Source organism: Ranitomeya variabilis, chromosome 5 (genome assembly GCF_051348905.1).
Source record: "Ranitomeya variabilis isolate aRanVar5 chromosome 5, aRanVar5.hap1, whole genome shotgun sequence".
NCBI classification, from domain to species: domain Eukaryota; kingdom Metazoa; phylum Chordata; class Amphibia; order Anura; family Dendrobatidae; genus Ranitomeya; species Ranitomeya variabilis.
Genome location: NC_135236.1, coordinates 155,936,190 through 155,952,007, shown reverse-complemented (window position 1 = coordinate 155,952,007; position 15,818 = coordinate 155,936,190). Strand labels below are relative to the sequence as shown.

Sequence of the window (15,818 nt, the reverse complement as noted above, 5' to 3'; positions counted from 1 at the left end):
AGACTCTCAGACTCTCTCCTACCCCTGTCCTCCATATCTTCACTCCACGACACGGACAGCGCTACCGCGTTCTATAACTCCACTCTCACATCAGCCATAGACTCAGTCGCCCCTCTCATGCATGGCAAAGTGCGACGAACCATTAGGCAACCTTGGCATAACAATCTCACAAAAAACTTCGACAAGCATCCAGGGTTGCAGAGCAACGTTGGAAGAAAACACGCCTGCCAGACGACTTCATTGCTTTCAAACAAGCTACATTTGACTTCAAATTTGCCCTCACCTCCGCTAAACAAACCTATTTCACTAACCTTGCATCTTCACTATCCTACAACCCAAAACAACTGTTCAGCACATTTAACTCCCTCCTCCGCCCACCACTGCCATCTCCAACTCCTCTCATCTCCTCCGAGGACTTTGCCACCTACTTCAAAAACAAGATCAACCAAACAAGGCAAACCCTAACTGTTCCACCACCCCAACCACTCCTTATACCAGACCTCTGTCCATCCCTAGTAACCTTCCTCTCCAACATCACTGAAGGAGAGCTTACTCGCCTCTTTTCCAAATCACACCTCACCACCTGTGCACTTGACCCCCATCCCCTCCCACTTGCTCCCCAACCTCACTAACATGGTCATTCCAGCCCTAACCCATCTCTTCAACCTATTGCTATCTTCTGGTACCTTCCCCTCTGCCTTCAAACATGCCACCATCACACCCATCCTCAAAAAAACTAACCTTGACCCAACTGCTATGCCCAGCTACCGCCCCATATCACTGCTCCCGTTTGCTTCAAAACTCCTTGAGCAGCATGTCCATGCTCGACTTTACCCCCAACTCTCATCTAACTCTCTCTCCTTGACAACCTCCAATCTGGCTTCCGCCCCACCACTCCACCGAAACTGCCCTGACAAAAATTACTAATGACTTACTCACAGCCAAAGCTAACAGACATTTCTCAATCCTCCTCCTTCTTGACCTGTCCTCTGCTTTTGACACAGTCGATCACTGCTTACTGCTACAGATTCTTTCTTCCCTTGGCATCAAAGGCCTTGCCCTGTCCTGGATTGCCTCATACCTTTCCGACCGCACATTTAGTGTTTCCCACTCCCACACTACCTCCTCATCCCGCCCTCTCTCTGTTGGAGTCCCTCAAGGCTCTGTCCTAGGACCCCTACTTTTTTCTATCTATACCCATGGCCTAGGGAAACTCATAAAGTCCCATGGCTTCCAGTACCACCTGTATGCGGACGACACTCAGATCTACCTCTCTGGCTCAGATGTCGCCTCTCTTATGTTCAGAATCCCGGAGTGTCTGTCAGCCATATCCTCCTTCTTCACCTCTCGCTTCCTAAAACTCAATGTAGACAAAACTGAACTCATCATCTTTCCCCCATCTCAGGTATCCCCTCTACCTGATCTATCTATTATGGTAAACGGCATCACGCTCTCTCCCGCACCAGAAATCCGCTGCCTCGGGGTAACTCTCGACTCTGCCTTGTCCTTCAAACCACACATTCAAACTCTTGCCACCTCCTGTCTCTTCCAACTCAAAAATATTGCCAGAATCCGTCCCTTCCTCACCCCACAATCTACTAAGACTCTTGTGCATGCCCTTATCATCTCCCGCCTCGACTACTGCAACACCCTCCTCTGTGGCCTCCCCGCTAACTCTCTTGCACCACTCCAGTCTGTCCTCAACTCTGCTTCCCGGCTAATCCACCTCTCTCCTCGCTACTCCCCTGCTTCACCCCTTTGCAAATCCCTCCACTGGCTCCCAATTCCCCAACGAATGCAGTTCAAACTACTAACACTGATCTACAAAGCCATCCACAACCTGTCCCCTCCCTATATCTCTGAACTAATCTCCCAATACCTTCCCTCACGTAATCTCTGATCCTCCCAAGACCTCGTACTCTCCTCCACACTTATTCGTTCCTCACACAACTGCCTCCAAGATTTCTCCCAAATATCCCCCATCCTCTGGAATTCCATGCCTCAACTTGTCCGACTATCCAGCACCCTCGGATCCTTCAGACGGAACCTGAAAACGCATCTCTTCAAGAAAGCCTACAGCCTGCAATAACCATTCTGCCGCTCCGCCATCGCCAGAGCCGCCGCCTCGCCACCGCCAGAGCTGCTGCACCTCCAACCTTCTGTCTCTTCCCCATTATCCCATAGAATGTAAGTCCGCAAGGACAGGGTCCTCTCCCCTCTGTACCAGTCTGTCACTGTAAACTTGTTTACTGTAAACGATATTTATAACTCTGTATGTAACCCCTTACTCATGTACAGCACCATGGAATTAATGGTGCTATATAAATAAATAAATAATAATAATAATAATAATAATAATAATAATAATACAGCTCTGGCAAAAATTAAGAGGCCACTGCAAAACGTTTAGTTTGTCTGATTTTTCTCTTTATAGGTATATTTTTGAGTAAAATGTAAATTGTTCTTTTAGTCTATAGACTTCTAAAAACGTGTCTCCAAATTTCCAAGCAATACAGTTTGTATTTTTTCTGACAAAGAAAAATGGTCAAAATAAAAAAAAATAACCAGTGCTTTCAGACCTAAAATAATGCAAAGAAAACAAGCTTATAATCATTTAGAAACATCAATACTAATGTTTTAACTCAGGAGGAGTTCAGAAATCAATATTTTGTGGAATAACCATGATTTTTAATCACAGCTTTCATGAGTCTTGGCATGCTTTCCACCAGTCTTTCACACTGCTCCTGGCGCAAAAATGTAAGCAGTTCTTCTTTGTTTGATGGCTTGAGACTATCGATCATCCTCTTCATTACATTCCAGAGGTTTTCAATGGGGTTCAGGTCTGGAGATTGGGCTGCCCATGACAGGGTTTTGATGTGGTGGTCTCTTAATTTTTGCCAGAGCTGTATATGGGAGCTATGGTGGCATCATACTGAATATAGTAGGTTATGGGGAATCATACTAGTTATAGGGGGGCTGTGGAGCATCATATTGTTCATAGAAGGCTATGGGGCATTATACTGTTTATATGGAGCTATGAGCAATAATAGTATGTGAAGGAATATACCGTCCATCATACTGTCTATAAAGGGCTGTGGGAGAAATTATGTTGTGTGGGCAATCCTACTGTGTATGGGTGGTTATAGCAAGGAGGTATAGTGTAGATTGAGGGTATTATAGAGAGAAGGTTCAGTGTTAACAGAGCTAGTATAAAGAAGGAGTAGTATGTATAGGGGCACAGTATAGAGAGGGGAACATGCTGAAGTTGGAGATAAACATGGGAAAACGATGAAGAGAGGACAACATGAAGTAGGAAAATTGTGGTGGTTCTAATTCATAAGGGTGGATGGTGTGAAGGTTATATCTCATAAGGGTGAACATTGTGGTGGTTATAGATCATTAAGGGTGATGTGTGTTATAGTTCATAAGCGTGGATGGTGTGGAGGCTGTGTATCATAAGGGGGGTTGTGTGTGAGCCATGTTTTATGCTGGAAGCACAGTCAGGGCAACTAGTCAAGGGCACTGCATAGTGAAGGTATTTTTATTCAGGAGCAATATGATACTGTTGGGATGTAGTGTAAAAGGCAGAAGAGGTTTGTAGAAACAAGTGGTGGATGTCTAAAGTTATTATGGTGTCAGGACCAGATTGAGATGAAAGGGATAATAATGACTCCAATCAGAGAAGATGTCACATGTAAGGTACCTGGGTGAAAATGTTAATTTGTGATAATGCTTGTTTCTAATCAGTACTGTGGTTCCTGTATGGTCTGTAGTCTGATGATAGCTGATGACACAAATTCTCAAAATCTCCTTACCGTTTTCAAAGAAGCATGCCTATCAAAGCTTTACTCCTCTTAATTTATTGCAGTCATCATATTATATAGCACTGTGTACTTACAATTGCTCAATTTGCCCTTCAACCCAGCTAATTCTTCTGTTGTCTATGCTCTATGTAGAAACAACAAGTCTCTCATCTCTGCATTTATCATTCACCTCTTCATCTTCAAACGCAGCAGCTCTTCTCCACCCCTGCCAAGGTTTTTTGCAGTGACTTATGGCTCATACAGGGAAATTTACTTTCTGTTCCTATATAGTGTTGAGCATTCCGATACCGCAAGTATCGGGTATCGGCCGATATTTGCTGTATCGGAATTCCGATACCGAGATCCGATACTTTTGTGGTATCGGGAATCGGAAGTTCCCAGTGTATGGTTCCCAGGGTCTGAAGGAGAGGAAACTCTCCTTCAGGCCCTGGAATCCATATCCATGTAAAAAATAAAGAATTAAAATAAAAAATAGGGATATACTCACCCTCTGACGTGCCCTGGTAGTAACCGGCAGCCTTCTTTGCTTAAAATGCGCGCGTTTACTGCCTTCCGTGACGTCACGGCTTCTGATTGGTCGCGTGCCGCCCATGTGACCGCGACGCGACCTATCACAACAAGCCGTGACGTAATTTTCAGGTCCTGAATGCCGAATTCTAGGCATTCAGGACCTGAAAATTACGTCACGGCTTCTGATTGGTCGCGTGCCGCCCATGTGACCGCGACGCGACCAATCACAACAAGCCGTGACGTAATTTTTAGGTCCTGAATGCCTAATTAGGCATTCAGGACCTGAAAATTACGTCACGGCTTGTTGTGATTGGTCGCGTCGCGGTCACATGGGCGGCACGCGACCAATCAGAAGCCGTGACATCACGGAAGGCAGTAAATGCGCGCATTTTAAGCAAAGAAGGCTGCCGGTTCCCTCGATAAGGTGCAGGCTGCGTCGGAGAGGTGAGTATATCAATATTTTTTATTTTAATTCTTTATTTTACACATTAATATGGATCCCAGGGCCAGAAGGAGAGTTTCCTCTCCTTCAGACCCTGGGAACCATCAGGGATACCGTCCGATACTTGAGTCCCATTGACTTGTATTGGTATCGGGTATCGGATTAGATCTGATACTTTGCTGGTATCGGCCGATACTTTCCGATACCGATACTTTCAAGTATCGGACGGTATCGCTCAACACTATTCCTATATCAAGTTTCAAAGGATTCAGCTAGTCAGTTTGTAATCATGTGATGTCATAGCGCTTATGGAAAAGAGAAGAATTAGCTGGGAAGAAGGCAAAAATGAGCAATTGTAAGACACAGTGCAATATAATGTGATGATTGCAGTATATTAAGAAGATAAAGATGTTGATTGGAGTGCGTCTTTAAGGACATACAGTACTGAGCTCATATTGAAATTGATAGCTGTATTAATCCTGGAGTTGTATTCATGTACTGATGTAAGTGTTGGTGATGTAGTCATGTACTGATAATAGTTCAGGTGATTCATCCACATACTGTTGGTGTTCCTGGTGCTGTATTCCTGTACAGATTGTTGTTCGGATGCTGTATTTCTGTACTGATGGTGGTTTCAGTTGTGTATTTTTTCATAGGACAGTTACTTGTTCTATAAACTGCAATACTGGAGCACTGCAGTATTTTAATATATACTTACTTTGTAATGTCTTCACAACCTGTTCCGTCCAGATGTTTCCGGATCCCAGAATTCCAAGCGGCGGAAGTTGACCGACCTCCATATCGGGACACCCAAGTAATGGGTGTCTCAATATGGAAACTGCTTGTGGTAACCAGCCTCTTGGGTGGTACCACCAGCGGAACACCATCGCACCACACACACACACACACACACTGTATATGCCGTATGCACCACACACACACACACTGTATACACAGTGCGCAGCCTCTTGCACGGTACCACCAGCGGAACACTGTCGCGAATGCGCCACCACCGGGATCAGCCGAATGATTCACTGACCGCCGCCAACTTTGTACAGGAGGAGCGCATGCGCAGTTTTAATGTGACCGCCGCTATCTGTCTGCACAAAGATGGCGGCAGTCTGATTTACCTTTACCTACTTTGCTTTCATTTTAACACAGGGGGAGAGGTGCATGCACATAGGAAAGAGAACACACAGGGGGAGACAGATCAAATGAGAGAACACATGAGGGAACAAGACAGCACAGTTGTGGAGAGAGAGAGAGAGCAGACAAGGGGGAGAGCACATGGGGTACACAGGTCAAAGAAGAGATGACATGAGAGGAGAAGACAGCAGATGGGGAGAGAGAAAGCGCACAGGGGTGAGAGAGACAGAGCCCAGGGGGAGACAGCTCAAACGGGACAGCACATGAGGGAAGTACACAGCACAGGAAGGAGAGAGACAGCAGACAAGGGGGATAGCGCATGGGATAAACAGGCCAAAGCAGAGAGCACAGACGGGAGAAGTCAGCACATGGGGAAAGAGAGAGTGGATAGGTGGGTGAGCACATGGGGAGGAGATTCTCAAGGCTGCAAAGCCTGCACCCATCGTGACATTAATACCCTCCTGATGCAATAGCATCGGGCCTCCATCTATTATAGTATAAGCAAGTAGACGATCACATGTTGAAGTTCCCTAAGATGACTAAACAATAATGAGTACTGTAATAGCAAAACCCCAAAACAATGACTGAATTGCGTTTGTTCTGGTTTAAATTGCATTGCAGGGAGGGGAACCATTCACATTTTTGCCTCAAGCAACAAAGCAACAGAAAAGCTAGTATTGGCCCTGCTCTTCACATACTATCCACTAAGTATCAGCAGGGAAGAGTTTTGCAACTATCCCCCACACATCAATATTACAACACTGTCCAATCCTGCATCGGAAACTAGAATATCTGAGCGTGCTAAGAACACTGGTAAGATATCAAGATAATAAATTCCATGGCTTAAGAAAGTTAATCTTACCAAGAGAGCAGAGTATGTGTAAGGATAATGATACGCCAAGTAACAGACATCATCGTAATGTGGGAACTTCACAGTGAAAGTCAAGGTGTAATATTTTCTCCTCTTTCCATCAGATGCTCGGTAACAAAACAAGTTTCTAGTGAAGAATATAAGAAAAAAAGAGATGTTTAAGTATTTTATAGTCATAATAGCAGAAAGATGTGGCACATTTAGTTCATGCATCTGCTTCTGGATCACCTGATTACACAGGATTTACTGAACCCAAAGTTGATATTTGCTTACTCATTACAGTTGAGTGTTCACCACTTTGTCTTTTAACATGTAAATTAGATTTAGGATTTCTAGTGTCAACCCAGTAAGGGTACCTTTACACAGTGCAATTTTGATCGCTACGACGGCACGCTCCAGCGTCGTATACTGCGGTCACACGTTGCAATACACAGCGCTGGAGCGATAATTTCATGACGTATTTGCGATGTAGAAGCCGTTGGTTACTGTGCGCACATCGTATACAACCTGTGTCACACGATGCAATCATGCCGCCACAGCGGGACACTAGACGACGAAAGAAAGTTTCAAACGATCTGCTACGACGTACGATTCTCAGCGGGGATCCGGATCGCAGTAGCGTGTCAGACACAACGATATCGTAAATGCATCGCTGGAACGTCACAAATCGTGCCGTCGTAGCGATCAAAATTGCACTGTGTAAAGGTACCCTAAGTGGAGGACCCTGGGTTGGCCATTTGTTCAGGTGTGCATAAAGTTTTCTACATAATGGGATTGAAGTTTTCAAAAACACCATTCTATGAATGAATCAGTTATTGGAACACTTCCAGCACTTAAATGCTGCAGTATATTTCCTCTGACCTTTTGTGTGCACAGACTCTGTGTACTACCATATTATCCCTTCTTATTGCACATTATTATGGTGTTATAATCTCCCAAATAAACTTTTATTCAATAATACAATGTACTATATACAGTTATACCAAAAAGTTTACATACTCCGGCAGAATTTTAGCTTTCTTGGCCTTTTTTCAGAGAATATGAATGATAACACCAAAACTTTTTCTCCACACATGGTTAGTGGTTGGGTGAAGCCATTTATCGTCAAACTACTGTGTTTTCTCTTTTTAAATCATAATGACAACCCAAAGCATCCAAATGACCCTGCCGGGGTATGTAAACTTTTGAGCACAACTGTACACTGTATAAGAGCATGGTAAATACTGTATGGTCAGACTGCTGGGGTATCATATTACGCTTTGTTTCCAATAATTTTGCAAGTTAGTGTTTTGACCATATCAAAATTTTTATGCAGATTTTTCAGCTCCAAGCTATAGAAAACTTGATTATTGGATAGAAACAGATCAGGTGATGTGTGTTTGTGTAATGAGGGAGAGTGAGGCCTATGGATATCAATGCCCTTTTTCAAGATGTGCAAAATGATTAGTCTGCTTGATATCCTCAGGCAAAATGGAACAAAAAGGGGTTTCTGGTCCAAAATGTTAAGTTTGCAGTCACTCTGCAGTCACTCTGTGCTGCTGGGATTTGCCACTTTCTGAGCCGGGACCAGCGAGTATGTATGTGTTATGCATACTCCAGTGTAGTAATGCAGCAGACTCAGTAGTGTAGCTACTCGGGTGGCAGAGGGTGCGGGCGCCCCGGGCCCGGTGCTCAGAGGGGGCCCACCCAGAGCTACGCTATTCAAACTGTATCGGCGCGCACAGCTCTGCTCTGCTGCCGGCCGCTATGAGGCCCCTGAGCAGGCGGGGGCCCCCGGTACCAGCAGTGGGCCCCCCTCCTGTCATCGCAAGGTCAGCTGTACCGGCATTTAGCCAATACAACTGACCGCAATGATGAGGGAAGGAGAGCTGCGCTCCTTCCCCCATCATCGCCCTGCCAGCGTCTGACATCGGCGACGCTGACAGCGAATGCGATGAGTCACTGCCCGGCGCCGAGACAAACGGGAGCTCAGAGCAGCGCAGGAACCAGGAAGAAGAGAGGTGAGTATTTATTTATTATTTTAAGGGGTGCTGCATTATACTACAGAATCTGCCTATAGGGGCGGGGGGGGGGGGGTGCTGTCTTATACTACAGGGTCTGCCTATGGGGATTCTGCCTAATACTACAGGGTCTGCCTATGGGGGGTCTGCCTAATACTACAGGGTCTGCCTATGGGGGGTCTGCCTAATACTACAGGGTCTGCCTATGGGGTTCTGCCTAATACTACAGGGTCTGCCTATGCGTGGGGTCTGCCTAATACTACAGGGTCTGCCTATGAGGGGGTCTGCCTAATACTACAGGCTCTGCCTGTGGGGGGTCTGTCTTTTACTACAGGGTCTGCCTATGGGGGGTCTGCCTAATACTACAGGGTCTGCCTATGGGTGGGGTCTGCCTAATACTATAGGGTCTGCCTATGTGGGGGTCTGCCTAATTCTACAGGGTCTGCCTTATACTACAGGGTCTGCTTATGAAGGGTCTGCCTATGTGGGGGGTCTGCCTAATACTACAGGGTCTGCCTATGGGGGGGTCTGCCTAATACTACAGGGTCTGCCTGTGGGGGGTCTGTCTTTTACTACAGGGTCTGCCTATGGGGGGGTCTGACTAATACTACAGGGTCTGCCTATGCGGGGGTCTGCCTATGGGAGTCTGCCTAATACTACAGGGTCTGCCTGTGGGGGGGTCTGTCTTTTACTACAGGGTCTGCCTATGCGTGGGGTCTGCCTAATACTACAGGGTCTGCCTATGAGGGGGTCTGCCTAATACTACAGGCTCTGCCTGTGGGGGGTCTGTCTTTTACTACAGGGTCTGCCTATGGGGGGTCTGCCTAATACTACAGGGTCTGCCTATGGGTGGGGTCTGCCTAATACTATAGGGTCTGCCTATGTGGGGGTCTGCCTAATTCTACAGGGTCTGCCTGTGGGGGGTCTGCCTTATACTACAGGGTCTGCTTATGAAGGGTCTGCCTATGTGGGGGGTCTGCCTAATACTACAGGGTCTGCCTATGGGGGGTCTGCCTAATACTACAGGGTCTGCCTGTGGGGGGTCTGTCTTTTACTACAGGGTCTGCCTATGGGGGGTCTGACTAATACTACAGGGTCTGCCTATGCGGGGGTCTGCCTATGGGAGTCTGCCTAATACTACAGGGTCTGCCTGTGGGGGGGTCTGTCTTTTACTACAGGGTCTGCCTATGGAGGGGTCTGACTAATACTACAGGGTCTGCCTATGCGGGGGTTGGCCTAATACTACAGGGTCTGTCTATGAGGGGGTCTGCCTAATGCTACAGGGTCTGCCTGTGGAGGGCTCTGCCTTATACTACAGGGTCTGCCTATGGGGGGTCTGCCTTATGCTACAGGGTCTGCCTATAGGGGGGTCTGCCAAATACTACAGGGTCTGCCTATGAGGGGGTCTGCCTAATTCTACAGGGTCTGTCTGTGGGGGGTCTGCCTTATACTACAGGGTCTGACTATGGGGGGTCTGCCTAATGCTACAGGGTCTGCTTATAGGGGGTCTGCCTAATACTACAGGGTCTGACTATGGGGGGTCTGCCTAATGCTACAGGGTTTGCTTATAGGGGGTCTGCCTAATACTACAGGGTCTGCCTATGGGGGGTCTGCCTAATACTACAGGGTCTGCCTGTGGGGGGTCTGTCTTTTACTACAGGGTCTGCCTATGGGGGGTCTGACTAATACTACAGGGTCTGCCTATGTGGGGGTCTGCCTAATACTACAGGGTCTGCCTATGGGGGGGTCTGCCTAATGCTACAGGTTCTGCCTGGGGGGTCTGCCTAATACTACAGGGTCTGCCTATGGGGGGTCTGACTAATACTACAGGGTCTGCCTATGTGGGGGTCTGCCTAATACTACAAGGTCTGCCTATGTGGGGTTCTGCCTAATACTACAGGGTCTGCCTATGGGGGGTTCTGCCTAATACTACAGGGTCTGCCTGTGTGGGGTCTGCCTAATACTACAGGGTCTGCCTGTGGGGGGTCTGCCTTATACTACAGGGTCTGCATATGGGGGGTCTGCCTAATGCTACAGGGTCTGCCTATGGGGGTCTGCCTAATACTACAGGGTCTGCCTATGTGGGTGTCTGCCTAATACTACAGTGTCTGCCTATGGGGGTCTGCCTAATGCTACAGGGTCTGCCTGTGGGGGGTCTTCCTAATACTAAAGGGTTTGCCTATGTAGAGGTCTGCCTAATACTACAGGGTCTAGCTATGGGGGGTCTGCCTAATACCACTGGATCTGCCTATAGGGAGTGCTGCCTTATACTACAGGGTCTGCGTATGGGGGGTCTGCCTAATACTACAGGGTCTGCCTATGGCGGATCTGCCTAATACTACAGGGTCTGCCTATGCGGGGGTCTGCCTAATACTACAGGGTCTGCCTATGAGGGGGTCTGCCTAATACTACAGGGTCTGCCTGTGGGGGGCTCTGCCTTATTCTACAGGGTCTGCCTATGGGGGGTCTGCCTAATGCTACAGGGTCTGCCTATAGGGGGGTCTGCCTAATACTACAGGGTCTGCCTATGAGGGGTCTGCCTAATTCTACAGGGTCTGCCTCTAGGGGGTCTGCCTAACACTACAGGGTCTGCCTATGTGGGGGGTCTGCCTAATACTACAGGGTCTGCCTGTGGGGGGTATGTCTTTTACTACAGGGTGTGCCTATAGGGGTCTGACTAATACTACAGGGTCTGCCCATGGGGGTCTGCCTAATACTACAGGGTCTGTCTGTGGGGGGTCTGCATAATACTATAGGGTCTGCCTGTGGGGGTCTGCCTTATACTACAGGGTCTGCCTATGGGGGGTCTGCCTAATGCTACAGGGTCTGCCTATGTGGGGTCTGCCTAATACTACAGGGTCTGCCTATGTGGGGGTCTGCCTAATACTACAGTGTCTCCCTATGGGGGGTCTGCCTAATGCTACAGTGTCTGCCTGTGGGGGGTCTGCCTATGTGGAGGTCTGCCTAATACTACAGGGTCTGCCTGTGGGGGGTCTGTCTTATACTACAGGGTTTGCCTATGGGGGTATGCCTAATACTACTGGGTCTGCCTATGCAGTGTCTGCCTTATAATGCAGGGTCTGCCTATGGGGGGTCTGCCTTATAATAATGATAATAATAATAATTTTTATTTATATAGCGCCAACATATTCCGCAGCGCTTTACAAAATATAGAGGGGACTTGTACAGACAATAGACATTACAGCATAACAGAAATCACAGTTCACAATAGATACCAGGAGGAATGAGGGCTCTGCCCGCAAGCTTACAAACTATGAGGAAAAGGGGAGACACGAGAGGTGGATGGTAACAATTGCTTTAATTATTTGGACCAGCCATAGTGTAAGGCTTGGGTGTTCATGTAAAGCTGCATGAACCAGTTAACTGCCTAGGTGTGTAGCAGTACAGACACAGAGTGCTATTAACTGCATAAAGTGTATGAGAACATGATGCGAGGAACCTGATTATGTTTTTTTTTTTTTTTTTTTTTTTTAATAGGCCACACAGGGATAGCTAGGTTAATGAGTTGAGGCAGTAGGCCAATCTGAACAAATGAGTTTTTAGGGCACGCTTAAAACTGTGGGGATTGGGGATTAATCGTATTAACCTGGGTAGTGCTGCCTTACACTACAGGGTCTGCCTATGGGGGATCTGCCTTATACTACAGGGTCTGCCTATGGGGGGTGCTGTCTTATACTATAGGATCTGCCTATGGGGGTACTATCATACTATAGGGTCTGCCTATAGGGGTACTGCCTTATAGTATAGGGTCTGCCTATGGGGGTGCTGCCATATAGTTCAGGGTCTGCCTATGGGGGTGCTGCCTTATAATACAGGGTCTGCCTATGGGGTGCTGCCTTACAGTACAGAGTCTGCCTATGGTGGTGCTGCCCTACAGTACAGGGTCTGCCTATGGGGGTGCTGCCATATAGTTCAGGGTCTGCCTATGGGGGTGCTGCCTTATAATACAGGGTCTGCCTATGGGGTGCTGCCTTACAGTACAGAGTCTACCTATGGTGGTGCTGCCCTACAGTACAGGGTCTGCCTATGGGGCTTCTGCCCTATAGTACAGAGTCTATCTATGTGGGTGCTGCCTTATTGTACAGGGTCTGCATATGGGGGTGCTGCCTTATAGTACAGGGTCTGCCTATAGGGGTGCTACCTTATACTACAGGGTCTTGCCTATATGGGTGCTGTCTTATACTACAGGGTCTGCCTACAGGGGTGCTGCTTTATAATACAGGGTCTGCCTGCAGGGTGCTACCTTATACTACAGGGTCTGCCTATGGGGGGTCTGCCTTATACTACAGGGTCTGCCTATGGGGGGTCTGCCTTATACTACAGGGTCTGCCTATTTGGGAGATCTGCCTTATACTACAGGGTCTGCCTATGGGGGGGTGCTGTCTTGTACTACAGGATCTGCCTATGGGGGTACTGTCTTATACTACAGGGTCTGCCTATAGGGGTGCTGCCTTATAGTACAGGGTCTGCCTATGTGGGTGCTGCCTTATAGTACAGGGTCTGCCTATGGGGGTGCTGCCTTATAGTACAGGGTCTGCATATGGGGGTGCTGCCTTATAGTACAGGGTCTGCCTATAGGGGCGCTACCTTATACTACAGGGTCTTGCCTATATGGGTGCTGTCTTATACTACAGGGTCTGCCTATAGGGGTGCTGCTTTATACTACAGGGTCTGCCTGCAGGGTGCTACCTTATACTACAGGGTCTGCCTATGGGGTGCTGCCTTGTGCTTTAGAGTCTGCCTATGGGGGGTGCATTTTACAATATAGAGTAGGCCTATGGGAAGTGCATTATACTATATTGAGGACTATCTGGTACACTATACTATATTGAGGACTATCTGGTGCATTATACTATTATACTATATGGAGGCTATCTAGAGGGGCATCATACAGTGTGGGGATTACAGTCATCAAACAGTTTGGAGGCTACTAAGGGGTCAGTATACTGTGTATAACAGAGTATTATACTTTATAGGGGAGCTGTACAGGGGGACAGATTCGAGACATTATTAAATGTAAAGTGGGCACTTATTGTTATAGGGAACTCGGGTTACTGTGACTATCAAAGGGGCAAACAGGGCAATATTACTTTCTAGGGGGCAAAATATGGGCAGTGTTTTCTAGGGCACTTGCATCTGGCATTGTTATAGAGGGGTGCTTTAGAATTTAGAGGGTACAGAGAATCACACAGCAGGAGCAGTAATAGAGTCACATACGGCAGCAGCAGCTCAGTATTGGGGTATCAGGGGCAGTAACAGGGACACATACGGCAGCAGCTGCTTAGTATTGGGGTATCAGGTGCAGTAATAGGGACACATACGGCAGCAGTGGCTCAGTATTGGAATATCAGGTAGAGTGACAAGGACACATATGGCAGCAGCGGCTCAGTATTGGGGTATCAGTAGGATGGGGAGTTTGTGCAGGTTGGGAATAGATGGTGATGGGGCTGGAATATGAGGAGTGAAATGTGTCTTTGTTGTATTCTCTGCAGACGAGTCGTTGCTGGAAGAAGTTGTCATGTCGGTCTGGGCCAGATGGAAAAGACGGGAAAAGTTAACGATTCCATCAGAAAGAACGTCAGTGGTAAGTGATTATCTGTAACTGTGCAGTGATCTCTTATATGTTCTGTAGGGCTGGTATCTACCACTGACCATATGGCGGTAATATTCATATTGGTCGTTATATAGAGATTATCTTCAGTAATAGCACGGTCATCTGCTGAGGTTCTCCTCCACTATTAGGGCACGTCACCGAGTTGTAATCAAGGTTACCTGGTTAGGGGCCCACTCAGAAGCTTCGCCCCCCCTGAACCTAGCTACGCCTCTGAGCAGACTACTGGATCAGTAACAGAAACAGACTTCCAATTCTACACCAGCATCGTGAAGGTGGGGTACTGCTATGGACTGTATTATTAAAGATAAGCTAGCTGGACCTTTAGGGGTTGCAGATGGAATCAAAATCAACTCCCAAATTTATTTCCAAGTTTTAAAAGACACTTTCTTCAAGTAATGGCACATAAAAAAGACTGCATCTTACCAGAAAACCATGGTTTTTATGCCTGACAATGCTCCATCACATGTATTAAAGAACTCCACTGTGGAGACTGTGGTTGATGCCCAAAAAGTTGACCTGAACTAAACTTGTGGGCCCTTCTTAAAAAGATTTATGGTGAAGAAAAACTGAACACTAACAACTGATGCTGTTCAGGTAGACAGCGTAGGGTAATCATACATCTATTAACAAATTGCCAAAGACAAATAAACCCTATATAAAGACCATAAAAATTAACTTTTAGTTAGACTTTTTAACCCCTTCATGACCCCAGCTTTTTTTGGTTTTACGTTTTCGTTTTTCGCTCCCCTCCTTCCCAGAACCATAACTTTTTTTTATTTTTCCATCAATATGGCCATATGACAGCTTATTTTTTGCGGGAAAAGTTGTACTTTTGAACAACCTTATTGGTTTTTGCATGTCATGTACTAGAAAACAGGAAAAAAATTCCTGTAAATTGTAAAAAAAGTGCAATCCCACACTTGTTTTTTGTTTGGCTTTTTTGCTAGGTTCACTAAGGCTAAGTTCACATTTGCGTTGTGCGCCGCAGCGTCGGCGACGCAACGCACAATGCAAATGTAAACGCATGCACAATGCAGCGTTTTGTGACCCATGCGTCCATTTTTGCATGGTTTTGGGCGCAGAAAAAACTGCAACTTGCTGCGTCCTCTGCGCCCTGATGCATGCACCACAGTGACGCATGCGTCACAAAACGCAAGTGCAACGCATGTCCATGCACCCCCATGTTAAATATAGGGGCGCATGACGCATGCGGCAACGCTGCAGCGCCCGACGCTGCGGCGCAGAACGCTAATGTGAATGTAGCCTAAGTGATATAACTGACCTGCCATTATGATTCTCCAGGTCATTACGAGTTCAGAGACACCAAACATGTCTAGGTTATTTTTTATCTAAGTAGTAAAAAAAAATTCTAAACTTTGCTAAAAAAAAA

The 15,818-nt window shown here is 46.9% G+C and overlaps 1 protein-coding gene across 1 annotated transcript in view; it reads right to left on the bottom strand.

The window, feature by feature from the left end:
• AGBL1 (AGBL carboxypeptidase 1) overlaps positions 1–15,818 on the bottom strand; it is a 797,337-nt gene that overhangs the window by 546,780 nt on the left and 234,739 nt on the right. The window contains exon 16 of the mRNA XM_077262682.1: positions 6,785–6,920. Within this exon, the coding sequence (XP_077118797.1) occupies positions 6,785–6,920 (136 nt within the window). The remainder of the gene's footprint in view (positions 1–6,784; positions 6,921–15,818) is intronic.